At 36.7% G+C, this 14,632-nt stretch overlaps 1 protein-coding gene across 1 annotated transcript; it reads left to right on the top strand.

The window, feature by feature from the left end:
- The first annotated feature begins 739 nt into the window (after positions 1 to 739).
- On the top strand, positions 740 to 12,749 carry LOC112174601 (ribose-phosphate pyrophosphokinase 1). The gene is made up of 9 exons (XM_024312404.2): positions 740 to 988; positions 1,089 to 1,265; positions 3,302 to 3,550; positions 4,592 to 4,735; positions 5,580 to 5,747; positions 6,859 to 6,928; positions 9,694 to 9,775; positions 11,894 to 12,053; positions 12,418 to 12,749. Exons 1-9 carry the CDS (start codon positions 884 to 886, stop codon positions 12,454 to 12,456), a joined length of 1,194 nt encoding a protein of 397 aa, XP_024168172.1. The 5' UTR covers positions 740 to 883; the 3' UTR covers positions 12,457 to 12,749.
- The last annotated feature ends 1,883 nt before the right edge of the window (positions 12,750 to 14,632 follow it).

The raw sequence follows: 14,632 nt of genomic DNA, 5'->3' as shown, positions 1-14,632 counted from the left end.
CATCATCTTCAATTATTCTCTCATGCCTCAAAATATTAACACTAATGGAGTCTGAAAGCACCTACTTGGAGCTTGAAAATGATGTAATCACATTTTTGTTTTCTTTTCTTCAAGTTGGATTCTCTTGCTATATGAAAACATACACATGCATACAACATACCTATTAGAATTCTTCTCCAGGTCATTATCATAGAATTAAGTATTGATTTCTTGAAGAACATATATCCTAAGATCGAGTTGGAAGGCCCTTGTCTTTGCTTCTTGTATAATGGGTTTTGCCGAGCTCCCTAAGGAGGTCGATCCTTTAAGCTTGATTATGAGGATTTCTTGCATTCTTAAAAAACGGAACAGCATGTAGGGTGAACAAAGCAAACTTAAAACTAAAAAAATATATGTAGGATGAGAAGAGCATGTAGGAAAAATGGTATTTTGGGTGAATAAAGTGGTTCATTGGGTGACAATAGTCGCATCATTTGATAAATTGGGACGATGTTTTTCTATATAAATATTGTTGGATAGGCATTAGCCAATGCTATTTTCAATAAAAGGAAACTTTCCGCCACCTTTTTTCGATTTGCCCGCACCTTTTCAAATTCAATTGGTGGTGTAGTAAATTGGGGAACGTGTATTTAGTATTTTGGTACATTTCGATATTTGCCATTGGTTATTTGTTTTTTGAAAAAATAAAATAAAAAAACCTGGAAAAATCGAAAATAGTAAGATAGAAATAGAATTTCCCGTCATACACTGTTTGGTACCAAATGGAGATGGGCAACGCCTGTTTCGCCTGAACCGCCTCCCGCCACCGCAAACACCTGATTCCTCAAAACCTTGACTAAAACCCTAAACACCTGATTCCTACCCACCAACATAAGAAAACCCAATGACTTCGCTGCTTCAGACAGCCTCCCTTTCCTCTCTTTCTTCTTCTCGCTCTCTTCTTCCTAACCCCTCTTCCCGCTCTCGAATCCCGTTCCCTAAAGGCATCGTAAGCTCTCTCTCTCTCTCACTCATCACCTCAATTTGAGTTCATTTTTCTGTTCCTTCAATACAATATGACTCTTGTTTGCTGTGGATTGTGAATTTAGAGGTGTAGTGTTGGGGAGCCTTTGAAATACGCGAATGGGAAGCCATTCATTCCGCTCCTCAGGGATGAAATGCTGCCGAATTTTCTGACCAGGACTACACATGCGGTGAATGCAGCCAGCAAGAATGACACCAGGCTCAGGATATTTTCCGGAACTGCGAACCCGGCGCTTTCTCAGGTGTACATTTTGGCAGATTTTGTAGTTTTAAGTTAGTTGAAGTGGAATTATCGAGCTAATATTGGCATAGAATATTTGTGGTTTCTGTTTGATTAGAGAGAATGTGTTTTATAGTTTGGAGTTTTTGTGTGTGCTTGTTTGATTTTGGATTACTGGAGGTCTACTTGTGAGTGTTAACTCTACTGATAAAATCGGGCTAGGTAGATTAGACATTAGAGGGTGGGATATGCAAGTTAAACATCAGATGCAGTCGTTAATGAACAAAGACTATTCAAGTTAAAGATCAGGTGCTGAACCAAGTGAGACTTACGTGGGATGAAGTAATACGATAAGATCTACAAAAATAGGTATGATGCGAGGTACAAGACCTAATACAGTAGATAGAATGTATGATAGAAAGGGCAAGGATGATTTTGGTGATTATCTGATTTCGATATCTTTGTATATAGATTTGTTACAGGTGTATGTAGAAAGGGGGGAGTGATTTGAGAATTGGGGTTCATCCTGTTTTTTTGATTTCATTTTTCTTTGTTGACGGTTTGTAGTCGGCAACTGACTTTGTTAATTTTCCCTTTCTTTTTTTTTCTTTCTTTTTTTGGTGGAGAAATGGGAAGCAAGTAAATTGTGGCAGGCCCAAATTTTTTATATTTTATTTTGTTAGGATCTGTGGAGGTCACACTTGCACCAAGAAAAGAAACAAAAGGTGATTATCTCATATGGAAATTGTGGCAGTTCCAAATCAGATCTATGAGTCATTTGCATACTATTAGATTACTATAGTATTTGGGATTAAACTGACTGTTATTTGTCCTTTTTTTTCTTTTTTCGAGGAGAAGCAGGATTTTATTAAGCACAATTGTTGAAGGAGTTCTGTTCTGATGTAGTTTCCTGCTTTATCCAATTTGGTTTTCACTGTGTTAATTTTGTTAGCTTGAATGACAAAACCTAGTTGGGATTAAGGGCTCAAGAATAATAATAATAAGATCAGAAATAAGAATTAGTTGAAACTAAGATAGCTAGTGTGGTTGTTCATATTTTGATTATTGATGCCAGCTAGTTAAACTTTGAGATGTAGGGGAGATGAGAGTGCTGATATGGATGATCCAAGTTTCCAACAGTGTAGAGACATTTTGAAGGATACCTACTACTAATAACAGTGCGAATGATTGTGTAGATGGTAGGATCTCATTACTAAATAAAGACTATTTAAGATAATACATAAAATAACAAGTGGCTGACCGAGACTTACATGGGATGAATGATACTAAAAGATCTGCCAAGATGAGATTTGCACAACATTCTACTAGATTGGAATGTAGAATAAGAATTCATGTGGCTGAATTCTATATACAGGGATTTGGTTTTAGTATAATGTAGATTAATGGAATACGCAGAAGAGTGATTTCTGAATACTCTTCTTTTTCATTTAATGTAGAAATGCTGTTGGTTAATTGAGTTTTTGTCCTTTTTACTGTAGCTTCATTCTGTTACATGAATGTTTGGTGCCTATGTAATGTCCTTTGTCTGAGAATGGATCTAAATTTCTGATGTTTCTATAGAATATACAACTAAAAGATGATATTCATTGACATTACCTCTTTGTCTTCTGGTGTGGATATGTTTAGAAAAGCTTCTACTAGGAGTATTATTTCCAAGAAAAAGCTTTCCATCCTGAAAATTTTCCTCAGAATACCTAATGCTGTTTGGTAGATATTAGAATTTTCTCTCTATAGAAATTCTTCTTGATTGTGTTCTTAGCTAGGTTACTTGACATGAGGGATGATGTTTGCTGCCCTTCTCATTGGTTTTTAAAGAAAACATGTTGAACATAGACTAAAGAAGTGCTATATGTGAACATAGACTAAAGAAGTGCTATATGTCCTAGGTAGTTTTCCATTTAAGCAAATATTAGAAATTTTTTTTATTCAGAAGACTTTTCCCTGGAATTGTTTTCTGCCAAAGCAAAAGGACCATAGTATGTGCATATTAACCACTTTGAATGCACTGTTTTTGATGTAGTCTTGTGTTTTTGATAGGAAATTGCATGCTACATGGGTCTGGAACTTGGAAAGATTAAGATAAAGCGGTTTGCTGATGGAGAGATATATGTTCAGTTGCAAGAAAGTGTCAGAGGGTGTGATGTATATCTTGTGCAACCAACATGTCCTCCTGCAAATGAGAATCTAATGGAGCTTCTGATAATGATTGATGCATGTCGAAGGGCGTCAGCCAAGAACATTACTGCTGTGATTCCATATTTTGGATATGCCAGGGCTGATAGAAAGGTAAACTAATTGAGTGAGCAACGAATCTGGAAATTGTTTTCATATGTGGTGCATAGCTTGATAATCACAAGTTCCAGAGCTTTGGTAATGATTGATGACTGTACCAGTGTGCCCTGGTATAATTTTGACTAATATATATTGAGATGCAGAGTTATTCATTACATGTTATCCATGGGCCTGAATTAATTGTCTTCATTTTATCCACTGGTAGATTGGGGGCTTAAAATCATACAACAAATTGGTATTGGACTTAGTATTTTAATGTGTATAACATGAAATTGGTTCCTCATTTCTCTGTTTATAAATATACTACCTTCATCTGGCTTTCTCGCCTCCTCCATAGTATGTGTGATCAAACCAATGTTAATTTGAAGTTAGAGAATTATGTATTTATATAGTCCCCTTCGTTGGTATCTGTTTCTTTGAGAAGTAAAATGGGTAGCATTGTTGGTGCCACCCTGAACCTGAAGGGTTAGATCCCCATTTTAAAATAATCCTTGCTACAATTTAGCAAAACCAGAAATGGTTTGACCATTTAATTATCTTATTTCTATTAAAGTTGTATGATCATTTGATTACGAATATGGTTATCTGAGTGTTTAAACACTGTTCATCTATTTATTAGGTGATGTTTACATGGCTAAACGGTTTTTGATTTGGCTGATATATGATGCCTTTTTGTTCTCATAAAACGAAAAAAAAAAGGGATCCCTCCTTATAAGTTCTCTTTTTAACAATATATATGTAGATTTATCCTTATAGGGGGAAACATAAGTCGAATTCCTCAAATGGAGTCTTTTAGTTCATTAAGAAACTTCTCAACGCTAGCAGTAAGATTGCTGTTGAACATCATATTTACAAGTTTAGTCAGTAAATCGTTGGTTTACCTACTTGGATTTGAAATCATAAAAATTTATCACTTTTTCTCAGATAGTAGCTTGTACAATGTTCTCTGTGGTAGATTACTAAATCCTGTATGAGTTATCTGATTCCAAGTTCAAATTTCTTTTGATTATCAACTTTAAGCACTGTTTGTTTCAGACTCAAGGGCGTGAATCTATTGCTGCCAAACTTGTTGCAAATTTAATCACTGAAGCGGGTGCAAATCGTGTTCTTGCGTGTGATCTTCATTCTGGTCAATCGATGGGATATTTTGATATTCCTGTGGATCATGTATATGGTCAGGTAACAATTCTGTAATACTTGGGGGCACTTCTGTTTCATAGTCCATGGATCAGGCTGTTCAACTCTTATAAGAATCTTCAGTCCTTTACTTGGCAACCTGGAATAATTCTGTGTGTGTGAATATTTTAAAGAGATTTTTTATACTATTAATAAAATTGTATGTATAAATCTTTTTGGAAATTACTGCTAGAATGTTATGGATAACATTTGTAAATGTCTTTAGTTCTGATTTCTGTGCATCTCCTGCTTCAATGTACTTTACCTTTCGTAAAGGGAGATTATTTTTCTATGTGTCTGTCCACGACTGGAGTGGTTAAGGCACTATAAATGATTGCAGGATTCAAAAGATGGAATAAAGAAGAGCAAAGTGTGTTTATTTAGGTTAGGCTTGAGCTCAGTAATCCCAAAAACGAGATTTAAATACCTCATATGTAAACCCTAAATGGCGATTGTACATTCTAAAACAACACACTGTGTAAGAAACACAAATGTGTTAACATACGAAGGACTAAATCTGCAGTGTGACCAAAGTTTATTGGACTATATATGGTATATTAGGTGTGAAACTTAGCTCCCCTTGGTCTCTTTGGCGCCTCTGTCCGGGATCAACTCTATGCTGGTTAGGGGTTAGGAAGGTATTGTGTTTTCCCCAGTGTCAAGTACTTTTCATAGGAAATTTGTCTTTGCTTTTCTTTACGTAGGCTTTTGGCCTCCACTTTGTTGAATTTATCTAATGATTAGCAAATAACAAAAATCTACTATCTTCATATTATACATATGATTAAATTTCCTTTCTGATTGTAAGCCTTGTTAATGATTTTCATTCTTCATTATGTTCAATCAGCCTGTGATACTTGATTACCTTGCCAGCAAGACTATCTGTTCTGATGATTTGGTAGTGGTCTCACCGGATGTTGGGGGTGTTGCTAGAGCCCGTGCTTTTGCGAAAAAGTTATCTGATGCTCCTCTGGCAATTGTTGATAAAAGACGTCATGGGCACAATGTTGCAGAGGTATGAACTATTTCACATGAGGCCGACAACTATTACAGAGTTACAGTTATGTCTTATGAATCTCATGATCTCACATTATCTTAAGTAGTACATGAGAGAAATTATTCTGAAATCTGATAATGTTGTCACATTCTATATAAAGCTTGATAAACTGGTGACATTTAATGACCACATAATTTTCATGCTTTCTTACAGAAAAGGAACTTACAATACCATACTTTAAGCTTTATTATTATGGACAACTCCAAGTTTCTAAGCCATGCTATTTGCGATCCGTCTCAATAATTTCTCTCTGATAAACTAACCTTTTACTCTTCTTTTATTTTTTTATTTTTTATCTCTTTCTACTTTTCTAGTCCAAGATAAGATGCTAAATTGCAATTATGCTTTAAACGTTTTCATCATAACTCATTAACATTGTAGGGAAAATTTTGTTGTTCTGTTCTCTGGCTCCTGTATCGTGATATTTCTTTTGACATTTGCAAAATATGTCAACTAATTATATAATCCTTTGTCCCTTCATCACCCCTTCCATGGAAGTCCATTATATTCTCTAACCTCCTAACCATGCTACTTGAAAGTCTATCTATAAGAAATGAATGAAGCTAGATGCTACTTACTGACTGTAGGAATGAAATTTTTCCTTAAGAAAACATACCTGACTATCCTCTTACTCTTTTTCTCAAAGCAGTTCTCAAATAATAAATCAACACAGACTACTCGAGCTCTAAAAGGACACTCACTTAGCAGTAGTCTGCAACTCAGGAGTTAGGACACATTCTCAAAATCAATCTCAAAAGCTATTAATATGTCTGAAAAAGTAAAAGGTTGTTTGGTAAGGCTATTTGAAATTATGAATGCAGCTAAGGGTTTCAAGCTCTGCATTTTCCAAAAAATCTCTCTCGATTTTCACAATGACACACTTTTCTGCTTCTGCTTCTTTTATTTATTTTTTCTTTTTTTGGTTTTTTCATCTTCCATTTATTTTCTGCCTTAATCTTTGAAGTCTAAAGCAATGGATTGTTATTAAAAAATATGCATTAGCTTTACTGTTTAGTCAAAACTCGTCTTCCTATTCATCAGTTCAAAGTCTAATGTCATCTATTTGCAGGTGATGAATTTGATAGGTGACGTGAAGGGAAAAGTAGCCGTCATGGTTGATGACATGATTGATACAGCTGGTTAGTTCGTACATACTATAATCTGTTGTACAAAATAGAACACAATAATACCTTTAAAAAGATGTAATCAAACAAAATAGAACAGTAGATATCATCTTAAGCATTGCTTCTGTTTGTAAACTTATAGTCTGGAAAAATCATAATCTACATAGTTAGATGAGAGAGGTGATAGAAAATTCATCATTAGGGGCATGCTCAAAAGAATTGTATATATATTTTGTTGAAGAAAAGAATGAGACTACAAGTACTAGAAACCATTGTAGGTATCTTAATCATGGATTTTTTCTGTGTACCCTGTTAAGGTATCAATATAACTGGTTTAAATTTCTTTATAGATATGACCTGAAAAGGACTTCCAACTGAATATATGGATTGGAATTATCTTCCTTTGTTGTTGGGATATTTGATTTAAGTTCACACCCTTTAAAATGCATCTTGATGGCATGGAGCAGTGGGTTATTCCTCATTTGGTAGTCTTTTAGGTGGGTTTATCTTGTCTTTTGTGCCTAATCCTACTCAAGGAATTTATCTGCCAGTTTGAAAATCAGATGCTAATGGCTGTTGTAACTGTTGTGACCGCTCAATTTTCATTGTCTGTGCATTTATGAGTGGGCTATCAGAGACTAGTGTGTAATGTATCTACTGTAGTAAATATGCACCTTTTACCCAGAACCTTGTTTCTCTTTATAGGCTTATGACTGTGCAAACAATAATAGGATGATGATGCAAAATATCACAGCAGAAAACCACAGCACACGAACACAGAATTTTATAGAGGTTCGACAAAAACTTTGTCTACGTCCTCTGTGTGATCTCTCTTGAGAATCACTAGCACTATGGAGAATAACAACTTGATTACAAGTACTTATTGAAATCCCTATGCTAATCCCCAACCTCTTTGCTAGATCTCTCTATCACCCTTGGCTCTCCCTGCCCCTGTGTTTGTATGTTAACTGAGAACTCTCTGAGATCTCTCTTTGATCTCTTCTCTGATCTGAGGACACATTATGTGACCTCCCTGCAGCCCTATTTATAGATTATAGGTGCTGGTTACAAACATGTCACATTAGGATTCCTAGAACTATTAGAACAAGGAAAGAGAGCTAGCTTTCCTATTCCTAACTAGAATATAACTTACTTTCCAGGTCTAAATCAATAGGAATAACTCTTCCTATTCCAAAACCCATTAGGATACTAGAAGAATTCCTGTGGGCACTAATCTTCACTTACCCATCTGGTTTTGCCTTGAATCCTAATCAATTTAGGCATATCAACGAGCCAAATTCACAACACAGTTAGGCCTTAGTATTCCTGGAAATCCAATTATTGATTTCCAATTTATATTTCTACCCAATTTATTGTAGGTTATTTTCCACTTTTATTGTATCATTCTGCTGTTTGATCAATAAAGCTGTCCATTTTTTTTTCTGCTGTCATTAGTGCAGTTAACTAAATTAATTGATTATACAAATGATCTTAACTCATTTTTTTGATAATGGAGCCAGTAGGCGAATATATATTCATCAAAAGCCAGAAGAGGCCATTACATACCCTTCTTCTGCCATTTACAGACAAGAAGATAGTGGTAGTACCCACAACGGTACATAGAAATACAGACCCACTCATTGTACAATCAATACGTAGACATAGCGGGAATCCCCCTTTGGTACTACGCCGGAGGCGCTAGAGAGATCCGGCCCTTCCAACTTAACTCTTTAACCAATAAACCTAGCTGCCTAGAGACCTCAATTGGTGTACACCTAGATCCACTAAGAATTAAGTTGACAAGACCAGACCAAATTCCAAAACTAAATAATAAAACTAGATGCACAAAGGTGCGTAGAATGTGCCTGGAAACGAACCTTATTGTAATTAGAAAAACTAAAAAACATAGGATGGACCTAGGGCAAAAACACCCCAGCCCAAAAGAGAGCAGTCCCAAGAGAATGGGCCCAGCTCAAGGCCCAGCAGCCAAAGGATGACCCGAGCCTGCCACTTCCTCCCACCGCCAGCCATCGACTACACTGCCCGACCCACGACCGCTGCGACCTCCCCCACGGATCCGCGCAGAAACACCGCCCAGACGCCACCACCACGTTCCGAGCAGATTCCCCATAGCCATGTTGCCCCCGCGATCAACCCAGACCACCAAAGCCCGCCGCCCCACCAATCTGCCGGAAAACCGCCATGGCCACCTCGCCGTCACAGGTCCAGGAGATTCCCTGCCGAAGATGCCCACCGCCATAGGTCATGGAAGCCATCGACAAGCACCACCTGCACAATCCGAAAAACCCAGGCTCCATCATCATCCATTCCGCACAAAGCCTCGAGCCACACCGCACTCATGAGACTACCGGCATAGCTTTCAAAACCCGCCCGGCAACAGCCCAGTCGGCATGGCAAACCACCACCGATGACCGCCGCCGGACGAGAAGACTAGGAGATCTTGAAAAAAACCCTAGGCACGGTCCGGGTTTTGCGGAGCCGTAGAGAGAGATTACTTAAGTTAGCACAAATGATCTTAACTCATTGCATGCAAACTTGTTCAATTTATGTTGTAATTTATTTTGTGCGACATCTCCTTTGCCCATTATGTGACCATTTTAGCTACACTGGCATACTATGATACTTTGCTTCATTATCATGGGTTTTGAATTTATTGATGTTCTTATAATCATTTCATGTATTCTTTATAAGTCTGTGCGGCTATATTCTTGGTTTTTATTCTTGCAATAAACTATTATTGTTTTGCTGGTGGGTTATAGGGACTATTTCCAAAGGTGCAGAGTTACTACATCAAGAGGGTGCCAGGGAAGTCTATGCGTGCAGTACACATGCTGTTTTTAGGTATGTGATATTTTTATAGTGCTTTAATGTCCACTTTTGTTCTTTTGGTATGACATATATAGAATATTTATTTAGCAGTCTGATCATTTATAGTTTCCACCAGAATAAACAATTGTTAGTTTTTTTTTTTTTTTTTTTTGTGTGCTTCATATTGAGTTGATCTTAAGAGGTCTCCCTTAATGGTAAAAGTATAGCTTGCTCATAAGTGGTGGTTCCAGGTTTGAATAGCAGAAGTAGTCTTGGTGATGTATATGCCACCCAAAGTTCCCAACCACTGATCCCACATAGTTCGGAGTGGGAACTGCAGTGGTTTAGAGTTAGATTAGAAACTTGGAATGCCACCGTGGATGAATAGGAATTCTTTGACAGTAAAGATTTAAAATGTTTTGGTAAAAACTACTCTTAGCATCTTGCTTAGGAATTTATAGTTCAATTCCTAGCTCATTGAACATTACAGTTGTAGTAGTAGTTCAACCTGAGGTTCAACTAGTAGGGTTTGAGTAGGTATGTTGGTGGTTATGGGCATCCTTCTTAGGAATTAGGATGCCCAATGAGGCCAATCTCACTTCAAAGGCCCTCTCAGCCTCTATAATCGGCTGATTCCAACCTAAATTTGCTCAACATTTTCCCAATTGATTCTAGTTTGGTTTGACAAATAGGTAAGACTATCTGGGTCCAGGGTCTTTACATGTACTTACTCTTTTCTTTTCTATGTTCCAAAATTCAAATGAGTCCATTTTGGTACTGTATAATATTACTTCGTATCTACAATTTGTTTTGAACCTACTAAATTACAAATACCTGCATGGCTGCTGGCATATAGAAAAATCTATTCTAGAGATATGCTTCAGAAAAGCAGATCCTCAGCTTTATATCTCCCTATTTGGCATTTTCTGCGAAGAGGGGGTTAGAGTGTTGATCACACGCCTTTGCACTAAAGTAAGGGGCTGAGGTTGAAGTGCTATGGTGGGGTAGTGTGTTTTTGGAAATGGATTTCTTCAGAATATCAGGGAATTCCATTTCTGTAATTTATTCAGGTTAGTGGGCTGTTCTCGGTTGGGAATTCTCTTTGGTGTATTTGGGATTTAGCTGTGACTGTTAGATTTACTTTGAAAGGATTCCTCCGCATACTGTTTACTTATAAAATTTAATAAATTCTGTTTTTCATAATTGTACAACGTCATCACATTTTGGAATAGGTTGCATGGACTAGGACTCATAGGGTTGGTGTGGCTTTGGCCCAAAAACTCTCTTTGTTTGCTGAGGATATTTTGGGGTATGTGGGGCAATGCTATACTGTTACAATTCTGTAGTGTAGAACTGTGGACCTCTATATGGTCTATTGTAAAGAAAGAAATTTGATGATTGGGTTGAGAAGATAAATTTGGTTGCGACAGAATAAGTCCGACTTCTCTTTGGCATCATGGTCTAGGTTTATGGATATTTCCTTTAGTGTAATTTATACTATTCTTATTTTTAGGGTTTTGAGTTGATGGTAACTTGATACTTCTGGGTTAATATTAGTTGGTTCTGCTTGGGTAGATTTCTTTCTTTCATCCATCTTTCTTTCCTCTAGAAAAGATTGTTTCTATTTTTCGATAGTAGCTCAAGAAATCACTTCAATAGTCATCAGTTTTTTCCATGCCCTTGCTATGTTTTGGTCAATACTTATTTTGATGGAGATCTGGAAGTGACCGTTCAGTTTTTTGTTAGAATTGCTGTGGAGTTTATGTCCGCACTAAACATGCCTACAGTATTTATAACTCTTTTTGTACTAAAAAAGAATCAATAGAACTATCCCAGCTGCATCTATAATATAAATGCAGTTTTGGTATCTTACAGTGAATTTTAGTTGACTGACTTCTCATGGAAAGGAATGAGTTTCTTGGTAGACCCTTTATTTAGTTGTTACCTCTTTGCTGAGTTAATATAATTATGACATTCCCCAAAAAGAATTTCTAATTATGACTTTGGTTTTTTATTTTTGAAGCCATGGTTACAGTTTGCAGTTGGAGACCAGCATCACTTTTTCCGAATTTTTTTTTTTGGACTATAAAAATGTAATAGTTATGCTTATTATTTAATTGTATATTTACTTTCATCCTTTCCTTTTTGCAGTCCTCCTGCCATAGAGAGGCTGTCAAGCGGCTTGTTCCAAGAGGTGATCATAACAAATACTATTCCAGTGTCTGAGCAGAACTATTTTCCCCAGCTAACTGTCCTGTCAGTGGCAAATCTTCTGGGAGAGACCATATGGCGTGTACATGATGACTGTTCTGTGAGTAGCATATTTCAGTAAAATTGGCTTCATATGATTAGGAATGAAACTAGTTCATTCTACCCTGTTACATCAAACAAATTCAATTCTTTTTTTTATTCAATTGTATATGGTTGGCCTTTATAAAGCCCTATACTCTATTCAACTGGTGAAATGGATCCTGTTGAAATAGAAACACCTATATGAAGCCACCTCCATTCTTCAGTGTATATCATCTTCTTCTTCTCCTTTTTCCCCTGTCAATTCCATGTTTTCAACCATCCGATTGTAGCTCTATACTTCTTTTGAACATGATAATGTTTACACCTTTTATTATTTCCTAAAAAAACAAGCGCTGAGAGTTTATTCGTTTTGTATTTGTCAGGGTGGCTTTGAACCCTATTCCACCTTGGGCATTGATTGATCAATTCATGTTCGTGGTCTCCCTCCCAGCTTCCATTACCGCCGAAGAGCTACCTTGTCCGGCACATGTTTGTTAATAGAAAAACAATTTTTTTTTTTTTCAATAGAGAGGACAGCTTCATTGTTCATTGTTGTTTTTTTTTTTTTTCAAAACTTTGCATAATCTGAGGTTTCATATGCTTGAATTGAATTACATCTAGGACTAATGGTATCCCATTTCCCTTATTCCCTTTTTGAGCAAGTGGTTGGTGAATTATAGTCTATACCTACATAAACAGCAAAGCTGTTTTCTGATTCTCCAATTTCCCCATTATTCTATGCTCGTGTTTCGTTTTGCCCCGAATTAAAGAACTTCTACTTCATTACTATTCTTGAAACAGATCATTGGATTCATTCATAGGAGGGGTATCAAGTACCTCTAATCAATGGATTCCTTATTTAAAATATTCTACCAATTTGGGTATCACTTCAGTAACTGGCAGAGGTGGAGCCGCGTCCGTGCCCCAATAAGATTTAATATAAAATCTTTCTAGTTTGACATTACCATTGATGGCTGGTTTGCTGTAGTGGCAAAACTGTTTTTGCACGTGGACGTGGTCCTAGGTTCGAGTATCGCTACCAACAATGCACATTTTTTTTTAAACATTAATATTAATATTATTCTTTCTTCTCAACAAAAAAACATTAAAATTATTCTCTCTTATGATTTTAAATTCATAGATAAATTATACTTCCATTATGAAAAATTGTCTCAAATCTAAAACTATAAGTTTGATTAATAAAATACGTATTTAAAAAAAAAAATTATATTTGAGAAAATATTTCAAACAGTATCCGAACTAAGGCCGACACCCAACTTCAGTAGCCGACTATGCAAAACTATCATTTTGGTACCCCAAGTTTGAAACTCAACCCAGGAATGGTACACACCGTCCATCACAGCGTTAAGTCTTTGCTATGTGGCAAACCATGAGGGCCCTCAAAATATGCTACGTGATTAGCTAGTTAACGCCGTGATGGACGGCGTGTACCATTCTTGGGTCGGATTTCAAACTTGAGGTACCAAAGTGATAGTTTTGCATAGTCGGGTACTAAGTTAAGAATGAGCCTTAGTTCGGGTACTGTTTGTAACATTTTCTCATTATATTTTATAGAAAATTACATATAAGTGTCATTTTGAGACTTATATTAGTCATAAGGCCACCTAAATTTTTTTGTACAAATAAGGCCACTTTTGGGCCCAAAATCATCAGCTCTTTTTTATGTTATTCTTATTTTACCCTCACCTCTCTTTCTTTCCCTACCATTTAATTTTCTGTTTCAATTTCAGTTCATCTCGATCTCTCTCTTTCTACCACCATGAAGCTCTCTCTACATCTAGCAAACTGAGATGAAGCTCTCTCTCTCTAGAGCTCATAGAGGAAGATGAAGCTTTCTCTCTCTAGCTCGTAGAAGAAGATGAAGCTCTCTCTCTCTCTCTCTCTCTCTCTCTCTCTCTCGTCGAATCGATCTAAGCGTTCTCTCTCTCTACACTTTGTAGTCCGTGAACGGCACACTCATTGAGGTTTGATTCCATCTCTTTGCACTCTGTTTAGCTTGAAATTGCGAAGCTCAGTGCCTGCCGGAAGATCTCGACCAAGAGAGAAGCCTTGTTTGGGATCGGAGCGAAATGAGACGGCATCGTTTCATCACCTCCTCCTCCTTCTCCCACGTTTTCTCATATCTCAACGCCGATTCAGAGCAGATCTGACCGGACCTTCACCGTCATTCAGTACACGTCGCCGGCCAAAATTCAGCACTACAGGTCAGAATTCAGAATTCTCTCTATTATGAGTTGAATTGTGGATTGTTTCTATGTTTTTTGATCTATACGCATTTATTATTTTGGAATTGGCAGAATTGTATCAAATTCCAGAATTTATGAGCTCAGATTGATACTAGTATAGCTTGAAATTTAGTCTGTTCTTGTATACAGATAATCTATCTATTATCTTCTATATAATTATTGTTGATTGCCTACTTGTCTCGTATAGTTGAAACTTTGTTTCATGGCATTGTTAAATTTGAGTTGTGTAGTTAGGATAGCTTCAAAATAATGAGCAGTTTATTGGTCTGAGTTTGGAATTTTGGAATTCATTGTGAAGTTCTATTGGTCTCCTTTCTTTAAATCTAGGTTT

This window comes from Rosa chinensis, chromosome 1 (assembly GCF_002994745.2).
Source record: "Rosa chinensis cultivar Old Blush chromosome 1, RchiOBHm-V2, whole genome shotgun sequence".
Taxonomy (NCBI): domain Eukaryota; kingdom Viridiplantae; phylum Streptophyta; class Magnoliopsida; order Rosales; family Rosaceae; genus Rosa; species Rosa chinensis.
This window is presented reverse-complemented; position numbering and strand designations above follow the sequence as displayed.

Coding starts and splice junctions, on each gene's coding strand:
- LOC112174601 (XM_024312404.2), top strand. CDS start 884: ATGACTTCGCTGCTTCAGACAGCCTCCCTTTCCTCTCTTTCTTCTTCT. Junction 1,266..3,301: donor CGAACCCGGCGCTTTCTCAG/GTGTACATTTTG, acceptor TGTTTTTGATAG/GAAATTGCATGCTACATGGG. Junction 5,748..6,858: donor ATGGGCACAATGTTGCAGAG/GTATGAACTATT, acceptor ATCTATTTGCAG/GTGATGAATTTGATAGGTGA.